The sequence below is a fragment of the Azolla caroliniana genome, unplaced genomic scaffold, assembly GCF_043228905.1.
Source record: "Azolla caroliniana isolate FFs.n. ecotype wild unplaced genomic scaffold, voAzoCaro1.0.p SCAF_21, whole genome shotgun sequence".
In the NCBI taxonomy this organism is placed as follows: Eukaryota; Viridiplantae; Streptophyta; class Polypodiopsida; order Salviniales; family Salviniaceae; genus Azolla; species Azolla caroliniana.
In genome coordinates, this window is record NW_028230456.1 from 11,964,919 (window position 1) to 11,992,240 (window position 27,322).

The 27,322-nt window shown below is 40.4% G+C and overlaps 1 protein-coding gene across 1 annotated transcript; it reads left to right on the forward strand.

The window, feature by feature from the left end:
* LOC147850641 (U-box domain-containing protein 2-like) lies at nucleotides 1-27,138 on the forward strand. The gene is made up of 4 exons (XM_087336283.1): nucleotides 1-128; nucleotides 6,502-6,796; nucleotides 16,362-17,128; nucleotides 26,763-27,138. Exons 1-4 carry the CDS (start codon nucleotides 78-80, stop codon nucleotides 26,823-26,825), a joined length of 1,176 nt encoding a protein of 391 aa, XP_087192409.1. The 5' UTR covers nucleotides 1-77; the 3' UTR covers nucleotides 26,826-27,138.
* The last annotated feature ends 184 nt before the right edge of the window (nucleotides 27,139-27,322 follow it).

The window sequence follows — 27,322 nt, forward strand, 5'->3', positions numbered from 1 at the left end:
CTTCGAGAAAAAGCAGTGGGCTTCTAAATAGTGAGGAGGTGTCCAATCTCAACACACGAGCGGTTGTGTGCGTGAAGATGAAAGAACTTCTGGAGAAATGTGCTGGAAAGACAAGCAAATCCTTGCTGGTAAGTCGTAGAGAAATTGTAACTCTAGCCACTTTTTCCCATAATTGTTTGCTTTTCTTAGTAATAATATGTATGGTTCCTCCATATCAATGTCAGTCTCTTATATTGGAGCCTTTCATATGCATAAGAAATGAAGGAAGCATAAAGTTTGGGAGGAAAATGCAAGTCTTAAGCTAAGCGTCCTCGAGATTGCCATTTAGGTGTGAAGAAAGCATCCTTGACTCTTGGAAAACATTCACTAGGATTATGGAGCTACGTTTACTTGCTGATCGTGGATGGTTTGTTTCATGATCCAGTGTTGGGTTAATTTATTCTCAGGAAATTGGCTTGGAGAGTAACAATTAAGGTTTATCAGTTACTATTCCTTGATTTGGCAAGAGATGATGTTTGTGTTGGAGGGTGGCAGCTCCAGCCCTGCACTCTCTTTCATATTTATTATCTTTGTACTACATTCTCTCTTTTCTCAGATTCTTCTCTCTCTAGAATCTGCAACTCTTTAAATGACTTCTCTCTCTAGAACCTGCAATGCTTTAAATGCCTTTTCTCTCTTCTACCTTTTCCAAGATATTCCCTTTTATTCCTAGTTTTTTGTACCTGTTTGGTAGTACAAGAGTCACTTAACTACCAAACAACCATTTCACCCACATTCCCCAATTTTGTATAAATAGGCTATACCAGCCTCTTTTGTATAAGTTTTCATTTTCTTTTTTGCTACTTAAAACAAGCTCTATTCCTTGGCTGTGTCTCTACTCTTTGCAACCATTTTTTCTACTGCTGTCTAACAGCCTTCTCACAGCTTGGTTGTGCCTATTTTGTTTTAAGTCTTCCGCTGCTGCTATTAACAGCTTTTCTCACATGGTATCAGAGCAGTGAGGTCTCCATATCCTCAGCCTGATTTTTTTTGCCAAAGAGCACACAGACCTATCTTCTTTTATCCCTCCCTCCCAACCCTACAGAGGAGGCTCTTCTGTTTTCTTTTCCCCTTATCTGAGCCTCACCTAGCATCTAGGGAGAAGTAGAAAGACCCCGAGTATCTACTTACAACTGCTGTAAATTGTCCAGCTGTAGCTCAAGAGGAGGATATCCATGGCCTCACATGCCACCATTGTTTCATCAATGGCTTGCCTTGGAAGTGGCTTAATAAATAAATCAGCCACATTTTCTTGAGTAGGGCAATATGCCAAGTTGATGACTTGTGATTTCACTAAGTCACGAACAAAATGGTAGTGCACTTCGATGTGTCTTGTTCTACCATGAAATGCTGAGCTATGTGCCAAGGCACGTGCACTTTGGCTATAAGTGAAAACTGCAATAGGAGAGGCTTGCAAAACACCAATGTGAGAAAACAATTGCATCAACCATAGCAACTCACAGCAAGTATCCAAGTAAGCGCGATATTCAGCTTTCGTTGATGAAGTAGAAACTGAGTTTTGCTTCTTCGATTTCCAAGAAATCAAGCCTGAACCTAACATAAAACAATAGCCAGATGTGGACCTTCTAGAATCAATATCACCTGCCCAATCAACATCTGAGTAGCCAACAAGCTCAATGCCGCCTCTAAAAGATAGACCATAGTCGAGTGTGTTGGCCAAATACCGAAGAACTCGAATAGCTGCTTGCCAATGACTTTGTCTTGGAGCAGTTGAGAATTGGCTGAGAATACTCACGCTATAGGACAAATCAGGCCTGGTATAAGTTAAGTGAAGAAGGGACCCGATTAATCTCCTATATTTCGTGATATCCTCAAATATGGGAGAATCGTCTTCACGAGATAGCTTTGAGTTTGGATCCATTGGACAGGAGAGTGGCTTGCAATTTGTCATGTTATAGGTCTCAAGGAGCTGCCTGAGATACCTATGTTGGCTGAGAAAGATACCACCATGTGATTGATAGACCTCCATACCTATGAAATAATGGAGAAGTCCTAGATCAGTCATTTCAAAGGTTGTTTTGAGGTCAGCGCGGACCTCCTCGATTTTAGATGCAAGGGACCCAGTAATTAGAAGGTCGTCAACATATAATATGATCAAGCAAAGCAAATTATCTTGGGAAAAAACATAGAGATTGCTGTCAGCATTACAGTTTTGAAACCCAAGAGAAAGAAAGAAGCTATCAATTTTGTCATGCCAAGCTTTGGGAGCTTGCTTTAAGCCATACAAGGCTTTGTGTAACTTGTAGACCATGTTTTTCTGCTCTAAAATCTCGAAACCTGGAGGCTGTTCAACATAAACCTCCTCTTTCAAGTCACCGTTAAGGAAGGCTGACTTGACATCCATTTGAAAAATGGCCCATTTGTTGTGAGCAGCAAGTGCAAGCGCACATCGGATAGATGTGTACCTTGCTGTTGGAGCAAAAGTTTCCTCATAATCCACTCCTTCAACTTGTGAGTAGCCTTTTGCCACTAAACGTGGCTTGTGCTTATCCAAAGTACCATCAGCATGGTATTTGGTCTTGAAAATCCATTTCAATCCAATGACTTGTCGATGTGGAGGCTGTGGGACCAGTTCCCATGTATGATTCCGCTCAATGGAATCAAGTTCAACTTCCATTGCTGCTTTCCACTTTGGAAGAACAAGGGCCTCTTTTGCTGTTGTGGGTTCTTTTGATTGCACAATAGTGCACAATAAGGCAAAGTTGCATGAGTGAAGAGGCCGTTGTGACTTACGTGTTCGAGAACCAGATGTATACTCATGAAGTTCAGCATCGGAGAGATGAGAATCACGAATGGTGGCTTGAAGCCACTTGGGAAGTGGTGGAAGCTGGTTTGTAGAGGGAGTGGAAACAAGTGGAGTTGAGGGAGAGGTTTGAATTGTTGGTGAAGTTAGAGATTGAGTAGGAGGAGATGGGGGGCTTGAAGATGAGACATCTTTGTCTAAAATAGGAGATTTCAGAGGAGCTTGGATTTCAACCATGAACTCAGGTAAAATCCTAGAGTCATCTGGCTGAGACTCCACAAAATGAACATCCCTAGATATGACTAGGGACTTTGACTCTAAATCCCATAACCTGTATGCTTTAGATTGTGTGCTGTAACCAAGAAATTTGCATTTCTTGGTTTTGGACTCAAATTTCGTCCTTTTATGATCTGAAATGTGAACATAAGCATCACAACCAACGACTTTAAAATGAGATACTGAGGGCGTTACACCTGTAAATGCTTCTTCAGGCGTCATTCTAGCAACTGCTTTTGTTGGGCAGCAGTTGATGATGTAGACTGCTGTGTTGACAGCTTCACCCCAAAACGAGAGAGGAAGATCAGATTGAGATAGCATCGTACGAGCCATCTCTTGGACTGTCCGGTTCTTCCTTTCCACGACTCCATTTTGTTGAGGAGTATTGGGTGTAGAAAATTGGCGAGCAATGCCTCGTTGAGAGCAGAAATGATGGAAAGCTTTGGAGATAAACTCTCCACCATTGTCCGACTTGATCTTTCGAACTTTCTTCGATGTCTCGTTCTCCACGAGAGCTACCCATTCTTGAAATTTTGTGAAGACTTGGGATTTTTCTACAAGAAAATAAACCCAAACCTTGCGGGAGAAGTCATCAATTATAAGCATGAAGTAGCGTGCACCACCAAGAGTAGTGGTTTTCATGGGACCACAAAGATCCATGTGCACTAACTCCAAGATAGATGTTGCTCGGTGAGTGGCTTCATGAGGGAAAGGCTCTCGATGTTGCTTGCCATGAAGACAAGCAACACATGGGGTATTGGGAGATTTGAAAATAGGAAGACCCTCAACTAGTTGGGAGGAGGAGAGCTTTTGAAGAGAATCATAGTTGAGATGACCAAACCTAGCATGCCACAACGTGGGATCTTCTTGTGCCACCAAGGCATGAGAACCTTGAAGAAGATGAAGAAGATGAGATTTGGAGTTTTCCAAGGGGCTATGGGAGCTTTTTAGGCGATATAAAACCCCTTCTTGTGTGCCACTAGCTACAATTTGTAGACTGTTGGTGTCAATCACTTCCAAAACTGAGCTATCAAAGTAGACTCCATAACCTTGCTTGGTGATTTTGTAAACCGAAAGTAGGTTGGTAGAGATGCGAGGCACAGGTAGCACATCTTGAAGAACGACAGGTTCTTCACTTGAAGAATTGTCAAGAACCACATTACCCACACATGAAGCCTCAATGCTTGAGGCATCTCCTATAGAGATTTGGGAAGAGCTCTGCTTCACATCATGCAAAATGGATTTGTCATAGGTCATGTGTGAAGTGGCACCACTATCTACTAACCACTCATCGATGGTTGAAGTAGTTGGTCCAGCCAAATGTGAAGTATGTTCCTCAATGCCAAGGAAAACTGTTTCTTTGGCTGAGTGGGCCGAGTTGGATTTCGGTGTAGGTTGATTTCTGGTAGAAGAAGAAGCAAAACTCAGTTTCTACTTCATCGACGGAAGCTGAATATCGCGCCTACTTGGATACTTGCTGTGAGTTGCTATGGTTGATGCAATTGTTTTCTCACATTGGTGTTTTGCAAGCCTCTCCTATTGCAGTTTTCACCGATAGCCAAAGTGCACGTGCCTTGGCACATAGCTCAGCATTTCATGGTAGAACAAAACACATCGAAGTGCACTACCATTTTGTTCGTGACTTAGTGAAATCACAAGTCATCAACTTGGCATATTGCCCTACTCAAGAAAATGTGGCTGATTTATTTACTAAGCCACTTCCAAGGCAAGCCATTGATCAGCTCCTTGATCGACTCAATGTTGGACCGCCGTTCTGGAGCTGAGAGGAGGTGTTGGAGGGTGGCAGCTCCAACCCTGCACTCTCTTTCATATTTATTATCTTTGTACTACATTCTCTCTTTTCTCAAATTCTTCTCTCTCTAGAATCTGCAACTCTTTAAATGCCTTCTCTCTCTAGAATCTGCAATGCTTTAAATGCCTTTTCTCTCTTCTACCTTTTCCAAGATATTCCCTTTTATTCCTAGTTTTTTGTACCTGTTTGGTAGTACAAGAGTCACTTAACTACCAAACAGCCATTTCACCCACATTCCCCAATTTTGTATAAATAGGCTATACCAGCCTCTTTTGTATAAGTTTTCATTTTCATTTTTGCTACTTAAAACAAGCTCTATTCCTTGGCTGTGTCTCTACTCTTTGCAACCATTTTTTCTACTGCTGTCTAACAGCCTTCTCACAGCTTGGCTGTGCCTATTTTGTTTTAAGTCTTCCGCTGCTGCTATTAACAGCTTTTCTCACAGTTTGAAGAAAGAGATATGAAACATGGTGAAACGAAGATGGAAATGTTGTGCCAATAATTAATATGATAGATCATCAATGTGACTGGTGATTTGTAGACTATGTCATTGGAAACTGATAAAGTGGATACCATGTATTCAAGAAGACAGGCATAAATTGTGCCACATGCTCTGTGTTGATTCTTTTTTGATCTCCATGCTGAGGGAATCTGAGATTAGACACTCATGGTTGGATAATTTCGCAATCATTAAAATGGGAGAGAGGCAGGAAATATTGTAGATTCCATCTCTGTCAATATAAACTGTGGAAAGATGGAGGTATCATGCTCATAATTTGGATTTGGCCTAATAGCAAACCCAGCTTGTTGTCCAGCAATCCACTGCTTTGTTGTCCACAACGAAAGGGTCTGTTTTCCCTCAAGTGATTTATCTGCAGTATTTGGATCACATGATGTTCCCTATTCCCACTTAGTCTTTTTATTCCACGAACTCCTGCATCATCCAATGGCCTGAATTCTTGCATCATCTACTTCTTCTTGTGCTTTCCAGTTTCGGCCACATGGATGCTCCACTATAACTTCACCATCTCATTTGGAATTAGCTCTTGTATAAATGGTATTGGATCTCGACATGACTGATCTGCCTGTGGAACATGGCATTCTTTGCAGAATCAATGCAACATTGGTTGCATTCAATCTGGGTTTGACCTTTGACTCCAATTAAATTGGCATTTTGATTTTTTTATCTGTAACATTGTGTGACACACAACATAGGTCGCCACCTTATACTTTGCTTCCACTGAGAGTGTGAGACACAATTGCTTCTTGCTTGTCCAAGAAAATACCCCAAATCCAAGAAACGAATGATATCCAACTAACTTTGTTTGTTGGCCAAACTATCATAGAATATCCCGGCATGCCATTTAATTTTTTCCAGATCTGCTTTGAACATTGTCAACACTCCGTGGAAAAATCAAATATTAAGTAATTTCATTAAAGCTAGCAAAAATAACAAAACCCGGTGACTGAAACTGGGATATCTTGTATGTTTTTTCACAGGTGCTGACTTCAGTGCTAACGAGAACCACATGGATGGTTGTCTCATCATGTAATGTTTAGTTCCCTAATTTAGCATTGTTCTTATTTTCATATTCTAAATGCATGCAAGGGATCAAGCCTTGACGATATTGTTGGAGCATTGAGTTTGCAAAAAAAATTCTCTGATGATGGATATCTTGGATTTTCGAGCATTGCAGCATCCAATGAGGAGCGTAGATCAAATGTAATTTCAGATAATTATGGCTCTGTCTCGAGTAACAAAAGCACACAAAATACTTCAACTGCGCTGAGAGTTGGGCCAATAGAACCCAAATTAGTGGGAGATGATGGAGACACGTTCAAATTACAGCTTCTAACCCTGCTGAAGGATCTTCAATCACCTTTAAACACGTTTGCGTTCACAAGTGGAAGGATCGCGCATAAATGGAAGGATAAGGGAAATTTTAGGGGTTTTTCAATGATTTTACAAAACACATTGATACCAGTATCATACAAGTTCAAACATACTATGAAAAAGGTTAAAAATCCACTATTTTCGTGATTTAGAAGTAACTAAAAAAAGACGAATTTCAAAAACATACATTCTCAATTTATATCACAAACTTTACAACCAATGTTATTTTATAAGAAACGATTTTTGGGAAATCATAAGAATTCAAAACACATGATTTTATATTACTCGATTTGTTACAAGCGGAATGTAGTTACACTTAATACCCAAATATACATTCATGATCACTCCTTTACGGAGAATCACTACTATAACTAATATACAATGACGATTCCTCCTCATCATCCTCGGATGTACCAATCAGTGCATTATCTTCGTCATAAACCAAATGGTTTGACTCTAGATTATATGTAGCAGATCTCGTTTGCCTTTGACTCGAGCCACCTTGTAGACCTGGTAATTTTTCTTTTATTATATCTATTGTTGACTTCCTTAATCGTCCGGCTTTTGTAAGTGTGAAGTCGTACACGATGATATCCACATCAGAGATATCAAGGGTCGAGGTGTTACGAATGTTTCGCTTCCTCTTCCTACCTCCCCTTCTTGATTGGCATTCAATCATCTCCAATGTATACTTACCTGTAAAAGCATTTGCACTTCTAGTGTTGTACCAATGAACATTTATAGACTTGATCGTGTTTTCTATTTCATGCATTAGCACTTCTAGAATTTTACCAACCCAAAATTGGTGGCCATGTGAGTTCTCATCAGCCGGCGTTGCAATCAACATCCCCGCGGTGAGCTCTTGCAAATTTCCTTGCCATCTAGCTTCGGCTGCTTTGGTCATCCTTGGTCCCACATAAATGTCTCTTTGTTGTGGATGGACCAAGCTGTCATTAATCGCATTTACTAGTCGCTCCGGACTTCTATTTACGCGATCATGTTGCAGCGACCATGTGAATGGCGTTTCCAAATTCCAATTATCAACAGATACACAATTGTCTATAATTTCTTTCTGATCACTATAAAATACATCCCACCATGACGTGTCTTGTTGTGCGGCATATTTCTTGGCGGCCTCAATATGCTTTCTTTTTTCTTCTAAGGCTTGGAGCCATGACCGTTTTTGTTCTGATACCAAGTCGCTCTGCAACTGTCCTTTCTTCTCAATTGGCATTTGCTTAGCTCCATGGACAATTGTACTCGGCATACAAAGTAATAACTGGCAACCACCTTCAGGTTCCCATGTTGTAGAAGATGAATATTGTTTAGCATACAAAAGTGTAGAACCACTTATTCCATTTTTCTTTATCAAAAGAATGTGATTGAAACTTATATTGTTTAACTGAGCAAGCACTTTAACATTCCCACCACCCCCATCTAATATATATCTCTTAAAGTCATATACCTCCTTCAAGTGTAACACTTTTGGGCGTGGTGTATATGCATCACAAATGACATCAAATAGTTTAGGTAAAGTGAAAGCATCATGCCGAGACAACTGTCTGGAGAATGTGCTAAACATCTGATCTATATGGTCATGTGTGTGGCCAACCAAAAGGAAATTGACTTTCACTTTCCTAAACAATTCTAGGTTGACCAACATACTTAGATAGCCAAATACAGTTGAATTTTTGTTCTCTCTAGCAGTATTGTCCAATTGAATGTATAGAACAGGGGGGAAAGGTTGTCCCCAAGACATCAAAACTCGGTGAATCACTGTAACTGTTAGGTTAGGGTCATTGTGAACATTGGGGTAAGTAATGAAGACGTGAGGTCGAACAGACCTATTATAAGCCAAGCATCCCACCAAGTGCATTTGAACAAGGCACTCATCATTGACATCTTTGGGGAGCCTCCGCATATGTGGCAAGCATGTCTTCTTCTGGTCCATGCCATCTATCATTAAGCACATGTATTGTTCAGGCCTCTTCAAACACTTCTCTCTATGATGCATCGCCTTCCTTCGTTCTAAGGATTGTGCCTCACGATGCTCTTGTAGTAACTTCTTACTCGTATCCTTTTCCATTGATGTCTTTGCACCTTTAGCCAAACTTTTAAGATTTGCACAAATGGAGCAATACCCCATACGTACTTTACGAGGAATAATAACATTTGAAAACCGAGCTCTCCATAATCTTGTGAATTGGCTATAGGTGATAGACTTATTACGTGAGCCCAGCATTTCAGATCGATAGACATCATAAACTTCCCGACGGGTATAATTATCAGAAAGATGCATCCTACCTGTAGTGGGCATTACTTCACAATTTAACTGAAAGTAAGTTTTCATCCAACCAATAGCTAGTCTTCCAATTGCACCTTTCATACTTGGAACCTCTTTACAATTGAGCATATGATCCCTGCTAAGTAGACGTTGTTGTACTCTATGTAGCCGCATGTTACTAACACATAACGCAATTTTGAATGCAACTCTACATATCTGTTGCGCATGGAAGATATAATACTCGAATGATACTTTGATCCCCGTACATTTGTCAGATACTAGTTGCATATGTGATCCGAGGTAAGTGTCTTGCTCATCACTGGTCATCGAAAAATAGTATCGCCTTAATTCTCGCAACTTTGATTTTCCAATCATAGACATACAACCACGAGCACAACATATTTTGTTGACATCAAATCCAATCTGTTTATCTGATGTCACCAAGCTAAATCTAGCCAGACGAATTCTTCGTGGGATTCTTCTAATATGCATAGGGCTCCCAGATTTCTCTTCCTGCATAGAGGTTGGTGTAACCTTGTTATAGTCTAATTCTCTGTTGTGACCATCGCCAATGTTATTCAATGTTTCCTGGGCACTTCCTTCATTCTCGGTATCTTTATTAATATCGTATTCTTCAATAGAGAACTCTTCACATGTGTCATTATTTACATTCCCTGTAGATGAGCTCATACAATATTCTTCGATAGAATATGGTGAGTCGGTCGACAGACAATATTCTTCAATCGAATATGGTGACTCTGTTGACAAACAATACTCTTCAGTAGAAAACGATGGGTCTGATGACAAACAATATTCTTCAATCGAGAACGGTGAATCTTCACTCATGGCTTAAGGTCTAGATAGGGCTCTCTAAGTTATACTCCTCTCTAAACATATACTCCTCCCTAAACATAAACTTCTCTCTAAACAAAAGCCAAATCAATAGAATATCTATATTATGTAATATTCTATTAATACAATACATCTAAAAATTATTTTTAATAAAGTAATTGTACTTAAATTATCAATCATTATATAAACTAGATCTAAATGATGTTAAATCAAGTAAAATATAAAACTAATCATTAACAAGCCATGAATATGTTGGATTAATGTTAAAATCATTGGCTAATTAATGGCACCCATTTTGATATAGAACGTTGTTACCGACCGGCAAGGAGTCCAAAATACGGAGTGAAGGAATTAATTAGATATGGTTGTAAATGAGCATAGTGTGGACGGACGGACTGGAAACGGTATACCGTTCCAGATCCGGACGGATCCCGAATAGGTGCGAGAGGCACCGTTTTGTACTACGGGCCGGAAACCTATTTAAAGGCCCGGACCCCATTGTAAGGACAGCGGATAATTAATAGAGCTTATGTTGTTTATACTTCTGTCTTGATTTCCGTTCTGTAATTACTGTTATATCTTACGCGTGTAATTAACCGAAGCATTCTAATCGTGTAACCTATGTAAGTCGGTGTAATCGTTGAATCTTAATCCTATGCCGTAATCACCCTTTGGTGAAGTGTCTCCGTGACACCTTGTGTTAGGCCTTGTCCGGCTAGAGAATAACAAACGTCTCACGCATTGGTTCTTTAATGCTCACCATTTTAAATATTAGACTTATCAATCATTGGTTAATTCATGTCCACATCTTTAATACATAACATTTGAGAGTCATAAAAATTGTTGCTTTTAGTAATCAATCATTGGTACATTCATGAACCTCTATCATTGTCTCCTTCATAACCTTTGAAGTCATTGTAGGTTGTTATGACTATAAAAGATTGATCAATATGTTAGTTTGACTTTGTAATCATTAATACAATCATAAGTTACTCTAGTTAATGTGACTATGGTTACCAACTAACTATCCTCAAAGTTACCAACCTTGGTTAAGGTGACTATGGTTACTTTAACCAATGTGTTCAATCCCTATAAATAGGAAGACCTCGTCATATTTCAATCACCAGAGCGTACAGAGCGTACAGAGCACACAGAACGTAGAGAGCACACAGAGCACACAAAGCACTCAGAGCACAAAGCACGAAAGCGCGATCTCCGCCTCCACTTCAACACGATCAACCATGTCTTCAAAGAGAATCGAGCGCGAGGACTCCAGGTAGGCCTCTGACACTGTGGACATTTTTGTAAATATGTTTCATTTCTCAAGAACTCGATACGCCGTATCGAGTTCATGTATACAATACAAATATTTAAACACGAACTCGATACGCCGTATCGAGTTCGTGTTTAAAGTGTAGGTTTCAAAAAGAATCTCGATACGGCGTATCGAGTTCGTGTTTAAAACCTACACTTTAAACACGAACTCGATACGGCGTATCGAGTTCGTGTTTAAAGTTTGAATTTTAAAAAGGAACTCGATACGCCTTATCGAGTTCCTATTTATAGTGTAGGTTTTAAACAGAAACTTGATACGGCGTATCGAGTTCGTGTTTAAAACCTACACTTTAACACCTGTTTAAAATTCAAACTTTAAACACGAACTCGATACGGCGTATCGAGTTCCTGTTTAAAGTGTAGGTTTTAAACACGAACTCGATACGACGTATCGAGTCCCTGTATATAAGAAGGCTTTGAGAGAGAAAAATCGTTTATGGGGTGGAAATGATATCAAATTGTCTGGCAAAATCAGTCTTTTTTATGTTGACTTTACGTACTTTTAAAGAAATACATGCTCTAATTATAGGTGTTTTATGACCTACTTTAGCTTAAAATAGTAGAAAATGATCCACAAATTGCCTTTACTATGGCAAATTCTCCTCAATATAGGTTTAGAATCTATATAAGTCATACCTACTATTTAAAAGAATATATAACCCTGTTTACTTATTACGATATATATTTTCTAGGTTGAATAGCCCTGCCTATAATAGATTTTTGAATATAGGATTGCTCCTGGGAACTGTTCTTCATGTTAATATACAACCTTAATCTACGTGACTACCTAACTTATGTTTTTGCATATACTTTCTTAAATAGGTCGTTTGAGAACCTGTCGGACCGACCCGTGAAGAAAATTAAGCTTCGCATACAAGGTTCTCCAATCGAAGCCCAGACCAAGGTAGCTCCTGAGACCATGAAGAGAGGAAAAAAGCTTCTCTTTAACGAAGAGACAAAATCTCAGCCACATAGTGATGTTAGCCAAAAGAAACTTGTCGCCGCTACTGGAGGCGAAGACCTTCCTGACCGAGATCTAACGGACAAGGAATGGTGTATGCAATATGTCGACTCAAAGAAAAAAGTCGTATTGTATACAACAAAGAGGAAGGGTGAGGGGCAGCTTGGAAAAGAAACCCCATTTATGTATGGCCGTATTCTACGATTTGACTACGAAGATGCAGATTCGGCTAACATACTGGTAATGATAGAGTGCTCCAAGGGGGTACGTAAAGTGTTCCTTTCAGAAGACCTTTTAGTAAAGGAATCTTTTGGGCCTGAAGTGTTCAAAAAAGCACTTGATAACTCACAAAACCTTATTGTTACCTTGAGGCCTTATATACAAGGCCATGTAACTCTAAGAGATGAAGTGCCCTCCCCCTTGAAGGCCACAAAAAAGGTATCCAAAGTCCAGTCAAGACCAGCCAAGAAGAAGACAACGAAAATGTCGGATACGGATTCAACAAGTGAAAATGAAGAAGAGGATAATAAGGGGACGCCAGGAGCCGAGCTGGCCTCGGGTGTTTTGTCATCCGAGCAGAATAAAATAAGGAGAGAGTTAATGCAACGGAAGCTGGTCAGGAAAGGGCAAGTATTTAATTTGCCTATAACACACATCCATCGGCCCCCTATTGATGAAAAAACAGGTCGAAGACCACTTGAGATTAGAGAGCCTCACCGCATGCATGTTCAAAATCTCAAGAAAAAAATGAAAATTAATCCTCATGCCACTGTGGTGCCTTTTATTGTTATGGTAGATCCTGAAGAATGTGAAACCATTGAAGATTTTGATATTAGAAAGCATGATCAATATAATTATTTTGTCATTGGTGGATCGCATTCAGCAGAGGCACGTCGGCAACTTGTGAGAGAACATCCAACCACTTTCTTCTTCAAGTATACCGAGTGCAAAATTTATGTTGGGCTCACAACCGAAGAGGCTAAGCTGTTGGCATGGGACCATAATAATGATAATGACTATAGGCAGAAAATGTCGTCTATTGAGCGTATACGGTTCTTCCACCACGAGTATTTAGATGTGAAACAAAAGTTTGGTGTGAAGTTACATCCAGGCCTTCGACGTCAATGTCTGCATGAAGTCGGCATTGTGGTAGATGATAATGTTAGGTCCGATGGTCTTCGAAAGTATGAGTCTTGGTTTCAATTGGCGTTTAGAGATGGAGAAGTATGGGACCTCCAAGATCAAATCTTCTCAATGTGGGAGAATAAGGAGGTAAAGGGTCAACGACAAAAGAAATGTAGGGTTGACCCTCAACTAGAGTTAAAGTCACAAGCCGCCAAGAAAATTGACTTGACAATTGAAGAAGCGGCAGACGACATGAAGCTGTCTCTATGGAGAGCGATGCAAGGTATTAAGGACGAGCAGCTTCTTGTGTCGGTTTTGTCAAGGGTTGTGGCGAAAGATTTAAGCCTTGAAGAAATGGTCACTGAGTTCAATAAGTAAGTCTTTCAAATACTGAAACTGTAGTCTATCTGATGTAATTCAAAGTTCTAATCTTGATTTCTAATTTTATAGTCATAAGGTGTACATGAAGATCCAAGAAGTTATGATGAAACAACTTGGATGTATAACTTGGGAACAAGTGACCGAGGATTATCCTCTAACGTCTTCGTATAAGGCGTTATCAGAGTATTTTATTGCATTCAAGGATTGGGTTAGTATTCATGTTTTTTCATTACCCTTTCATCATATGTAGAGCTTGTATAATAATACCTGATGTCCTATTGCTTCTATTAGAAACCGTGTCGAGGCAAGAAACAAGGAGAAGTTAAGGATATACACGATTTCCCTACATCCTTCCTTGCACATCTCGAGCGAGCCAGAAAAGAAAAGGATCGTCGCTTAGTCAAGGCGAACGAAATGGAGGAAGATGGCTCGTTTAAAAAATTTAGCCACAAAAAAGATATTATGAGAGATCTTTACTACAATGTGGTTTGCGGTGATGTCATCGACTTGATCCAGAAGGTGCCAAAGAAGGAATATACGCTAATGATTGCGGATATTCCTTACGGATTTCGAATGGCTGGGTCATCATACGACGATGAACCGTTTAGGTTTAAACAATTGGAGAAGATGGTCAAGGATTTCGCTGAGCTAACGACCGTATCCTTGTGGCGAATAGTTGTCTTTCATAGTATGGACCAAGGGTACTCGGTAGCTCAAGCTTTGAGATCTCGTTGCCATGGCATCGAGAACCTTGCATGGTAAGGATTATTTATAGGTGTCTTTCATTATATTGCAATTCTTAAGGTTGTTGAATCTATTCTTAACTCGATGAATTATTTTTTATAGGATCAAGACCAATGTAAATAGAGGGCCAACTTTTCGGTTCGTTAATGCCATTGAATACATAACGGTTGGCTACTTCGATGAAATTAAGAAACAGAGAATCAAAGAGCATTCTAATGAAGTGGGAGGTTCAAATCTGTTGGTATATCCAGCAGTGACTCGGAAATTGCGACATGTCACCACGACAGAACGGGGACTTGTCAACCCATACCAAAAACCTCAACGACTTATGATGCGCTTGATCGAGATGTTTTCTGTCGAAGGAGACTGGATATTAGATCTCTTTTTTGGCACAGGTATTCCTCGAACTAGGGTAACGATCTTGAGATAACCAATCACTTTTTTTTCGTTTGACAACTAAATCTTCTTGTTACTTACATCATAGGAACTACGTCAGCATGTGCATTGAAGCTGTTTAGAAATACAGTTGCATTGGAGAAGGACGAGGACCAAGTTATATTTATTAATATGCGGATTAAGGCTCTGTGGGAGTGCCCAGACCAGGATGAGGAGGTCGGTGCAAAGAACCTCGCCAATACAGAAAGGTTTCAACCTGCTTCGCGAGAGCCTATTCCTCCGTTAGCCGGCGAACCGGGGGAGCTAATAGAGCTTGATGATGAGCTTATAGAAGATATTTCGTTGGCTCGGCTAATAGGGGAAACCAATGCACGTATAGCCGAAGACAGTTCTACACAAGATGATGAAGAAAATGACGTTGATGAATTGATTGCTATGTAATAGACTCTATAAAGAATATGACACTGACGATTTGTTAAGATTTCACATTATTAATACAAATTTTGGGTTTTACCTAGTGGATTCTATTCTTTATAATCTTCTATATGTTTCAATTTTATTTTTATATACTTGATTAGTAGATTTATGATATTGGTTTCACCGCGTGCATAGCTGCTGACTACCAAACTTATGGAGAAACATGAACTAGTTTAAATGGAGGCTGATTTTGGTCCAAGCTAACCTTAACAGAACATGGCCCTATAATTGTTGCCATGACTGTCCATGTTGTTATTATGGATCTTTGTCTTATATTGTTAAAACTATTATGTTTCTATTCCATTGCTGCTTAGATTGTGGAGTGTGTTGATAATGGTTCCAGTTGCGTTATCGTTCGGAGTTTGATCTTGTGTGAATCACCTAAGCAATAGAGTAGATCAATTTTAAATACAGGTATGAAAGCCTAATAGGTTTGTTATTTCCACGACATTATCCTAAAGTTCACTGCCTTACATTGTGCACAATTATATACACATATGGTTTGATCCCATATGAACAAACTGAGGAATAGATTAGATCAACTTTAAATACAAGTATTGAATACTTTAATAAGTTAGTTATTCCAATCACTTATCCTAATGTGCACTATCCTACATTAACCACAATTACATACATGCACGTATGGGTCAAAGTATAAATTATATCTCATTTTATTAGTATGGATACAAGTACACCTCATATTTTTGTAAAACCTACCTAATTAATATAAGTCTTTAAGTTAGTGTTTCCCTTGTTGCACAATAGTGCCATATTGAGCCATAGTTGAACTTTATTATGCCTACATTAACTTATCAACATGTCTAAACTTGCATGATTTCTAATGATCTCCACTCGTAGATCTATCATGTATTTTTATATTTGCAAATTCTCATCAAGTTGAAGAACATGTGATACTAGTGCATCCAATTATTGTAGAGAGGGTGTATTTGCTTCGTTTTAAGAAGATTCTACAAGTGGAATGCGCAATCCTTCCACTTGTGAACGCGAACGTGTTTTTAGCAGATGCCCAGAATATTGCTGCTAAAGAACTAAGGCTCCTTACCAAGCATAACACAGAAACGAGAACTATTATTGCTAAATGTGGAGCCATTCTACCTTTGGTTTCTTTGTTGCATTCGGCTGATCCCGAAATACAAGAGAATGCTGTCACAGCTTTGCTGAACTTGTCAATTAATGATAATAATAAGTCTGAGATTTCCATAGCTAATCCAATTGATTCTTTAGTTTGTGTCCTCGATTTGGGTACCCTAGCAGCCAAAGAGAATGCAGCTGCAACCTTGTTTAGTTTATTTCGTGGGGATAATGAGAGCAAAGCTGTGATTGGTCGGTCTGCAGCAATTCCACTACTAATTGATCTTCTTATCAATGGTTCACCACGAGGCCAAAAGGATGCGCTCAACGCTTTAAATATTCTGTCGACAGATCCCATGAACAAGTTGAAGATCGTGAGGTCGAATGCAGTGAAGGAACTAGTTGCACTCATGTCTAATCCTGCTGCTGGATTGGTGGACAAAGCAGTTGCAATCATCCACAATCTTGCTCATATTCCGGAGGGATCGACATCCATTGGTGAAGTTCATGGTGGGATATCAGGCTTGGTAGAAGTTGTTGAGACGGGGTCGCAACGTGGCAAAGAGAATGCCACAGCAGCTCTCTTACTCTTATGTTCGCATAATATAAAGTTCCAAATTTCTGTTCTGCAGGAAGGGGCAATTTCACCTCTTGCTGCCATTGCAAGATATGGAACACCTAGGGCAAAACAAAAGGTGATTTTCCTTTTTTCTTTTGGTTCAGTTTCTCTCATTTTGCTGATGGTGAGGAAGTGTTAACATTTGACAAACCAAAATGTTGGCTGGTGTAAGGTGAGTTAGGAATTAATGACGAAATAAATGAAAATAGAAGAGCGAATTAGTAAAACTCTTACTAGAACCAAAATGTTTTTCTCCATTCACATATTCGTAGGAAATGTAAGTTTGAAAAAGAAAATAGAAACTCATCTTTGGACAAAAAAACTCTTGAAATTTGGGGCCTCTAGAGACAAAGTGCTAGAACCAAAATGTTTTTCTCCATTCACATTTTTTCTTCTATGGTTAGAACCAAAATGTTTTTCTCCATTCACATATTTGTAGGAAATGTAAGTTTGAAAAAGAAAATAGAAACTCATCTCTGAACAAAAAACTCTTGAAATTTGGGGCCTCTAGAGACGAAGTGCTAGAAATGGATCATGGACAAAATTGTTAGAAATATAAGCCTAGACATGTATATGAACACATCCTCGATCGGGACCCTTATGGTGAAGAGTATTTAGGGTTAGTCACATTTTTGTAATCAAGGCTATATATGAAGCCATATAGTATATTTCTAACAATAGAAGTTCATTGTGCATACTCTCTGTCTCTCCCTCCAATGCATAGCTAGCAAAAACACAGATATTGCTATGTATTCAGAGACCCACCAATGCATGGCTAGCAAACTCCCTGAGGTACAAGGATATAGATGGGAGTCAATATGCCGTTCCCAACCTCGGACACCAGGAAGCACTAGAAGTTCGGGAGGAGTGGTTGTGCTATACAAAAAGGAGCTCCATGATAGAGTGCATGTTGTCCATAAGGATGTAGATGCACACTACATGTGGATACGAATCAAAAGAGGGGATCTTAGGGAGCTATATATTGCAATTTGCTACTTTCCACCTGCCTACTCAAGGTTTGCACCTTTAGGTGAATCACCATATCTACCATTATATGATGATATCATAAGATTTGCTATTATGGGGGCATAATACTATTAGGAGATTTTAATGCACGAACCAAGGATGAACAAACAATTATGTTTAACACCAACGAGGCTGTTTATGGAGAAGTTATGGCTGAAAAGGTTGGTCTAAAGCGACAAGTTCAAGATATGAGTGCTATAATTGAATATGGAAAACACTTTCTAGCCTTGGGATGTGCACATGGATTTGTGATATATAATGGCTTGTCACAATGGCTTGGATAAGATGCTTTGACATGTTGGAACCCAAACGGAGGTGCAAGCACAATCAATTATCTAATGGGATCTCCATCTCTTATACCTGAAATAAAAGAGTTCACTATATCGGGTAGACCTATTGGCTTGGCAGCAGATCATGCATATCTACGCTTCGAGGTAAAGGATGGATCCACAAAGGATGTATATGCTAAGGATTGTGGGCTGGCTAAGTATCTATTTACTTGCAAGACAATTGATGTGTATAGTTATGGTGTATACAATGGCATGCTCGATTTGGATCCTTTCGCACCCCTTGAAGAACTTTTAACTTACCCAAGGATTGTCAAAATCATTGCATAGGCAGCCACAAATGCCTTTCGGGTCCCTTCTGAATCTAAAGGAGTGAGAAGCTAGCCCTTCTTTTCTTTGGGGTGGGTATAACTTAATGGTCAGAGTGTCAAATTGTGAATTTGAAAACATGGGTTCGAATCCCGTTACTCGCCAATTGAGTATAGAAACCAACAACTCTATACTCCCCATGCATACGTGTGGGTTCTACATCTTTAACTTTGTTTTTCCTTACGGGTTTCCTTAACCAATAAACCCTCTCGTTTAGTATAGAAACATACCTTTTCATATTCTATACTCCCGCATGAATGAAGGCCTATAATCTCCGAGCCTCTTGAGCTATACTGCGCTTCATCGATTGGGTAAAAAGCTGTTGTTACTTTGGATATTTCACTACCAGAGTTAAAGATCGTGATACAAGGAGATGCTTGCAGCGTGATGTAACTCGGGGCATTTATACACAAACAAGTGAGACCAACCTTCCAACGCCTCGTAAGGAAGAAGAAGATATTGTATTTGGCTAAATTTGAAGATCATTTGTATCGATTGTTTCTAGGACGAGAAAGTAAAAGAGCATGGAAAATGTTTAATGAGAGGCAACATACCACACAACTGACCTCACCTCAGGTGTGGCATGAATATGCAAAGGTTCTATATGATATCCCGTGGCAACCTCCTCTTCCCCACCCACATGGCTCCTGCCCACATGAATCAACCTTTTTTACTCCACAAAATGTAAGAAATGCTATTGATCGGCTACAATTTGGGAATGCCCAAGATCATGATGGATTGGTGGGTGAGCACTTTATCTATGCCCATGACACCTTGCTCCCATTGCTAGCACACATCTTTAATAGATCCATGTGTGAAGGTTTCCCTACTAGATGGACTCAGCATATCATTGTGCCAATCCTCAAGAGTGGAGACCCCATGATGCCAAGCAACTATAGGACAATCATGATTGGCCATTACTTGGCTAAACTATATGGCTCGATTCTAGAATCAGAATTGAGTATATGGGCAGAACGGAATGGCTGCCGTTCAGTTGGACAAGCAGGCTTTCGGAAGGGGTTCACAACTTTGGATCACATATTCACCCTCCGGGCCCTTATTGAGGAGGGCAGAGCCCATAATAAGAGGATTTATTGCTGCTTTGTGGATTTCTGAAAAGCCTTTGACATTGTGCCACGTGCTCGGCTTATGCAGCGGCTAGAAGCCCTTGGTGGTCCTACATATATGCAATGGGGAATCTATGCACTCTATGAATCCATGTCAGGAAAAGTGCGATCTTCCAAGGGTTTGTCAGAGGCGGTGGCTAGCACAATTGGAGTGAAGCAAGAATGCCCACTATCACCCACTCTCTTTAGTCTCTATATAGATGAGGCATCACATTACATAGAGAGATTCGGGGGTTCGGGAGCACGCCTAGCCGGTATAGCTATACAAAGATTACTATATGCTGATGATATTGTGCTGATTTCTGACTCTCTGGAGGGACTACAAATACATGTAAATGCCTCAAAACTATTTTGTACGGACAAAGGTTTGTCAATCAACATGGATAAAACTAAAGTGATGGTGTTTAACACCACTCAAGCATGGGTAACAAGATCAGAACTGGAATTCTTCTTGGGAGAGGAAAAGGTGGAATACACACACTCCGACACATAACTAGGAGTAACATTTACAGGGCCTAGGTTCTCCTTACAGGAGGCTGCTTGTGCCCAACTTTCTCGTGGATATGCAACCCTTGGTGCTCTCGAGAGACAATGTGCACATTTGCAATTCCAAGAGCCATGAACTAAGCTGTGGTTATTTGATACATTTGTCGTCACACCAACTCTTCTCTATGGAGTAGAAACATGGGGACTGAGTCTTGACAAGGCAAATCATTGGAAAGATTTAGAGAGACCTTTAGTGTCAATGATTGCTCGCATGATAAGGAGCAAAGCATTGGTGCCCCACGATATAATCCGGGCAGAGATGAGAGAAACACCTATAATCACCGAGGCATTGTTCCGATTAGTGACATTTATCCAATGTCTTTGGGAGCTCCCTAAAGGAAGGTACCCAAGGTTGGCACTTAAGTCATCAAGACAACTTGCTGAAAATGGAGACACTCATTGTTGGTATTCTGAAATGTAGCAATGGTTTGAGTCACATGGCATGAGTATAAATGCACTACCCCCGTTCCAATATAGCTTGAATTGTCCCCATCTAAATATGACCAAAGTGGAAAAGAATAGAGTGATCCGAACTGATATTATTAACTTGGAAAACAAGATAACATGGATCAGCCCCAAAATACCACTTGGTACAGAGATGGCCCACTATAAGACACACTTCTTACACAGATCGGAGGATGGATTCATCATCAGGCCACCTTATATGGACATACATCTATCGTATGTGCTGCGTAGTGTGATAGGGCAGCTGTGAACTTCATCACATCAGTTACAGATTGAGGTAGGTAGATATACACGACTACCTCTAGAAGAGAGAATTTGCCAATTGCGTCATCAAGGAGTGGAATCCGAAGAACACTATGTTTGTCATTGTAGAGTCTTTTATGAAATTAGAGGGAGATACCATTGCCTCTTTAAACAAGGCTTTTGCCCACTACGCAAGGTAATGGAATATGAGGGCCAACGATACTGAGGACTTTTCTTGCTAGAGCTCAAGAGACATCGGGAAAAGTTGTTGAAGAATACAGCTACACAAGCTCATCCACAAAGAACAATCACAACTTTCTTTAGCCCCATCACTCCTACTAATGCTACAGGTCAATCACGGGATACACAAATGGGCTCTAGACTAGGACATAACAAAGGGGTTACAATTGATCGGACAATAGCAATTTGCCATGCACGTAGGCCCCGGCCCCATTGACCATGACCTCGACACCCGTGTCATCGACAGATAAAAGCCATTATCTCCCGCCATCGCAATTGCTTCCCCCGCTTCGGAGACATTTCCATTCTTGATCGACCTATGCCAGAGATCTTTCAATTGATCGGACAATAGCAATTTGCCATGCACGTAGGCCCCGGCCCCATTGACCATGACCTCGACACCCGTGTCATCGACAAATAAAAGCCATTATCTCCCGCCATCACAGTTGCTTCCCCCGCTTCGGAGACATTTCCATTCTTGATCGACCTATGCCAGAGATCTTTCGAAGACAAAAGTTACAATATATCTAACTTGAGAATCTCGCATATGCCAAAAACCAGATTCCCTTGTCTCTTTTCATCTGATTTACTTTTATATTTACCGTGTAATATTTATTTTATTTTGATTTGTTCTCAAAGACGAGACAACACTTAAGATGTAATCTCTTGTTTGGTCTTATAGGCCATTTTGGCCTCTTACAAGACGTTAATATATCTTTCTTTCTTTCTCCTCATGTGTTTTTGTGTTTTCCCATGCTAACCTTAATCCCTTACAGAGATTTCAACATAATATTAGAGCAAGGTTTGTGATCTTGATCACTATCAAGTACAGGACAAGACAGCTCAAGAAGAGGGTTGCGGCTGTGAGCGATGCAGGTGGAAGTGGACCAGCACATGCACGTGAAGAAAACAAGGAGGCTGCATTGCGCACAAGCCTGTGATGGACCTAAAACATGGGAGTCTCGAAATGAGCCCAAAACATAGTGGGGAGAAGAGATATCAAGCCAAAACTATAATTAATCAGCATTCATACTTAATCACGCATACGAGAAGGTTTTATTAAAATCTCCTTCGAACTAACTAGGATTAAGAAGATGGAGAGGAGAGAGTAAGTAATTAAAAAATCTAGGTATGAATAAAAAATGAGGAGGTTCTCGTATAGTCTAAGGGTGGTTGTTGGGTTACCCCAGTCGTTATGCAAAGAGGTGACTCTTGGGCTTCCCAAGCCATTATACCAAGAGCTGTTACGTCAAGGTAGGCGTTTCCCTTGTAGCAGGGTTTGGGACTAGGTCTTCCGTGAGTCCCAACTGTAAGGGGTAGGAATGATCTCAATCGGGCTATGGAATACTCAGGATTCACCCTAGTATAGGCCCTTTAGATGCAATCATAGTACGTAAAATTCGTGTTCGTCTAGCATAACATTCGTTTTCCTACGTTGGAAAACGAATGCAAATGTTATTCAAACATTCTTGTGTTTTTTCCCCTTTTTCAAAGGGTTTTTTTTGTTTTTTTGTCCTTTTTTAAGCTTTATTTACCTCATAATAAATAGTTAATCCAAAAGTATCGTATTTACCATTCTTCAAGGGTGTTTACCATGCTTGTATACATATCTGATGTTGTGCTTTGGGTAAGCACTTGGTCAGTACATCTGCAGGGTTCTTTGATGTGTGGACCTTTATCAATGTGATAAGGCCATCCTCAAGCACTTCTCGAATGAAGTGATATCGCATATCAATATGTTTTGTGCGTACATGAAACATAGCATTCTTTGCCAAACAGATGGCACTGTGGCTATCACAACCAAGAATGGGTGCCTTTTCAGGCAAACCAAACTCACTGCATAGACGTGCTAACCATATTGCTTCCTTGGAAGCCTCAGTGGCTGAGATATATCCAGCCTCGGTAGTGGACAAATCAACAACCTTTTGCAGCCTACTACACCATGATACAGCACCACTTGCAAGTGTGAATACATAACCACTTATGGATTTCCGTGTATCCACGTCACCTGCCATGTCAGAGTCACAGAAACCCTTCAGCTCTAATGGGTCTTTTCCATAACAGAGGTATATATTTTTAGTCCCTTTTAAGTACCTCATAATGGACTTTACTGCATTCCAATGTGCCTTGCCCGGATTAGCCATGGATCGGCTTACAACTCCCACTGCATAGGCAATATTAGGTCTAGTAGCAACCATAGCATACATAAGTGAACCACAAGCTGAAGCATAAGGTACACCATGCATGTCATTGATTGCTTCTTTTGTCTTAGGACAATCTTCCTTAGAGACTTTATCATATGGCTGTAATGGCACTCCAAGAAGCTTTGCGTCAGCCATACAAAATCTGTCCAGCACCTTGTCAATGTATTTTTCTTGAGATAAATACAATGTGTGCTGCTCCCTTTGTCTCCCAAACTCGTAGGGTAAGACCCTCCATCCATCCTTCATCCTTGAAGGCTCATCCCGTGGGATGAAATGCTCCCGCACTCATAGCTTGAACTCTTCCCAACTTTTGAAGGGCCTCCTTCACTTTCTGAATGGTACCAATCCTTAACATCATCCTCAAGGTACACACTTGGTACCATCACCTAAGCTCGTGGCATCATCCCACACCACTCCAAGTGGTTCTTCATGTTGATGATCCACTTCTCAAGCATCGAGGACTCCCTTGTCCCCAAGTTCTCCCATGGGGGCACCCTTTTGTAGCTTCTTTCATGCGATTCATCCTTCTTGACCTGTTTCTTGCTCCTCCCCTTGACTTGTTAAGAGTCCAAGTAGTTGTGCCATCACGATCTCCACCTCGCTGTCTTGCTTTTATGGTTCCTCAATCGTGATCGATTCCCGATTCCTTCTTCCATCTCCTTCTCTTTCCTTTCCCACGACCGCCTTCGTTTTCCTTGGCATTGTTCTCCACCACCCGTTGTCGTGGATGTCCGCGAGTATGTGTCGAAACGGGGCGGGACCACCGGGCTCTTGGACCAGAGAGACAGAGGAGGAAAGACCGAGCCTCACCGGTACCGGTTACACCACCTGAGACACCGACTGGAGCGTCGCCGATACCGAATACACATAGGAGGCAACCGAACGAGAGAGACAGAGAGAGAGCCCAGATGGATGTAGCTCAGTTGGTAAGGTTGCCCAATGGAGACCAGGTGGTCATGGGTTCAACCCTTACATTCCACAGTGGCATTTAGTGAATTAATAGATATATAAGAAGTATATAATAGAGAGGTGAGGAAGTTGGGTTTTGAACCTAGAACGCAATGCTTGTAGTGCTAACAACTTACCACTAGGGTAAGGTAATTACGATGAGAGAGAGAGACTCTTACTCGACACACACTCCTTGCATACAGAAAACCAGAAAAAGAATACATCTCCGGCTTTGAGCTTGACCGAGCAGATCAAACTACAACGACCTTCTGCTAGCAAGTCTCTAGGTGGGGAGCTCTCGGGGTTGCCGCACTGAATGGAGTCCTTGCGCTGAAGACAGAACAGAAAATCAAAATCCTCAAAGCATACGAGCTCGAGCAGAACTAACCCTAGACACCAAAATGGAACCCCAAACCCTAACAGACAAACAAGACCAAAACAAATCCGGACCAACTCCAAAAAAAATGGGGAACCGCTTTACAAGAGACCCCTCCCTCTTTTATAGCTTAAGGAGGGAGGTAGTTATGTTACAAATCGGTCAAATATTCCTCTTTTCCGAGGATATATTTGCCTCGATATCCGGAGTGGTGATGGGAGAAGTACATTCAATTACCCTCACTTTCACACTCCCCCACTTCACTATACGAGGAGTAAATGGACGCTAACTGGGTGGGAAACCCACCAGCCACAAGACCTACTAGTGGATACATGTTATCGCTAGGTGGCAGTATAGTAACGTGGAGCAGCAAGAAACAACCAATGGCCGCTCTCTCCAGCACAGAAGCGGAATACAGAGGAGCGGCAATAACTGCGTATGAAATTGTATGGCTAAAGTGACTTCTACTTGATCTAGGGATCAAAGTGCCAAGCACGACAGTGATATATTGCGATAACATGAGTAGTGTTCAACTCGCTAAGAACCTTGTGTTTCATCACGCAAGAAGCACTTTGAAGTACGTTATCTCTTCATCAGAAAATGGGTTCTTGTCAGTGACAAGATAACGATGTGTTTACAAAGGTTGCAGGAGTTCAGAAGAGGACTTGGAGTACAACGACTTGCGATAACGGGCAACAACTATCAATACCAGACAAAGATCTAGTAGAGCGGGCTAATCAAGAACTGGTGGGAGGAGCAAGCTAGCAAGCGAGCTTCTGGGATAGCAGTAGCCCATAGCAGGGATTTTGTAAGAGTGCATAAGCACTCTGTCCACATAGGACATCATATAATCCTACATGGTTAATCACATTTTTGTAATTGAGGCTATATATAAAGAGCCATGGAGCAGAGATTTCAACAAAAAGGACCTTGTGCATAAGTGAAAGAGATACATTGTGTGATCGATCGAAAGAGATGTGATGGTGTGGTTGGTTGCTCCAAAACACCAAGGGAGTAGGTTGTGTGAGGAAAGAGAAGGTAGAGGACTTTTTGAAATATGGAAAGCAAGATTAAGCTGCTAAAAGTTCCTACCTCATTATGAGAGATTTGGATCAATTCTTATTGGTAAGTGACTTTTAGGTCATTTTGGCAATGTTCACATACAGCCAATGACCAAAAGTTATATAGATAATGCAAATGCATGTAACCCCCTAAATTTGGGGCAAAAAAATATAGTAGAAATATTCCTAGAAAGATATAATGCAAATGCTTGAAACCCCCCAAATTTGGGTCAAAATATACAAAAAAGGACTCCTTGGGGCCTTATCCCCAACAATAAGTAGGACCCAGGAACAACTACAATTGAACATAATGCTAGGATGAAACATGCTTCTTGGTTCATCCACAAGGAATTATAAGGCCAATGACTTGGTCATTGCCAAAGAAAAATATCCCCAAGGTGTTTGCCCATGGAAAATCAGTTCATAAGGACAATGGCCATCTTCTATAACACAAATGTGGACTGGATGAGCTTTATACCTTAGTCATGCCTAGATTTACACTTACCCACTGCCTTATGAACCATATGGAAATGATTGAATTTTTTTGTTTATAAATATTTTTCAAATTAATTTCGATTGGAGTTCATTCAATACATCTCATGATGAACGAAGTGATAGGAAGAGAAGAACACATGATTGTGGGTAGCTCTTTAATACCATGAAACCGTAGGAGTCCAATTGCATTCATCTGTCAACCTATGGCGTTATAGCCTTATTAAGGTTCTGGGCGTTGTGTGTATGCTTGTGTAACATTGAACTCAGCTCTAAGGTCTTTAGCACTAAAGCTAGTTTTTCTAATTGATATCTACCATTTGCAGGCGAAAAATCTCTTATGGCTCCTAAGAGAACAAAGGCAAACCGAAGGAGCTGACATGCGTTGAGATCATCATCATCATTGAGTTCCTTGGGGTTTATTTCTGCTTCTAGTTTATATTGTCGATGGGGAACATTGATTTGCTACCATACTTGATGATTGGATATCCTGCACCAAAATTGAAGTGAAAAGCCAATATTAAGATGGGATTTATGATGCATCGGCAAGCTTAGTTGATAGTTTTGAGGTGGGGTCTTCAGGTCGACTAATCCTCAATGGTTGGCTCGTATTGTTTGGCTTTTGCATTTGTGTATCTATAGAGAACAAAATTAGTGTGTAATGCTTGCTATTTAACTTGAAAATTTCTATTGTTAACCAAACGAATCATCATTGTTACTCTATTTTTTACTATGGTTGGTGCACCATATACATATAGTTGAGAAGAAAATTCCTATGTTATACATCAAAAATTTCAAGAGATTCTATGTTAATTTGAGAGAGATCCTAGCTTTTAATATTTAGAGATGTTTTGATAACTTAGTGTGTCACGTCTTTAACATGACA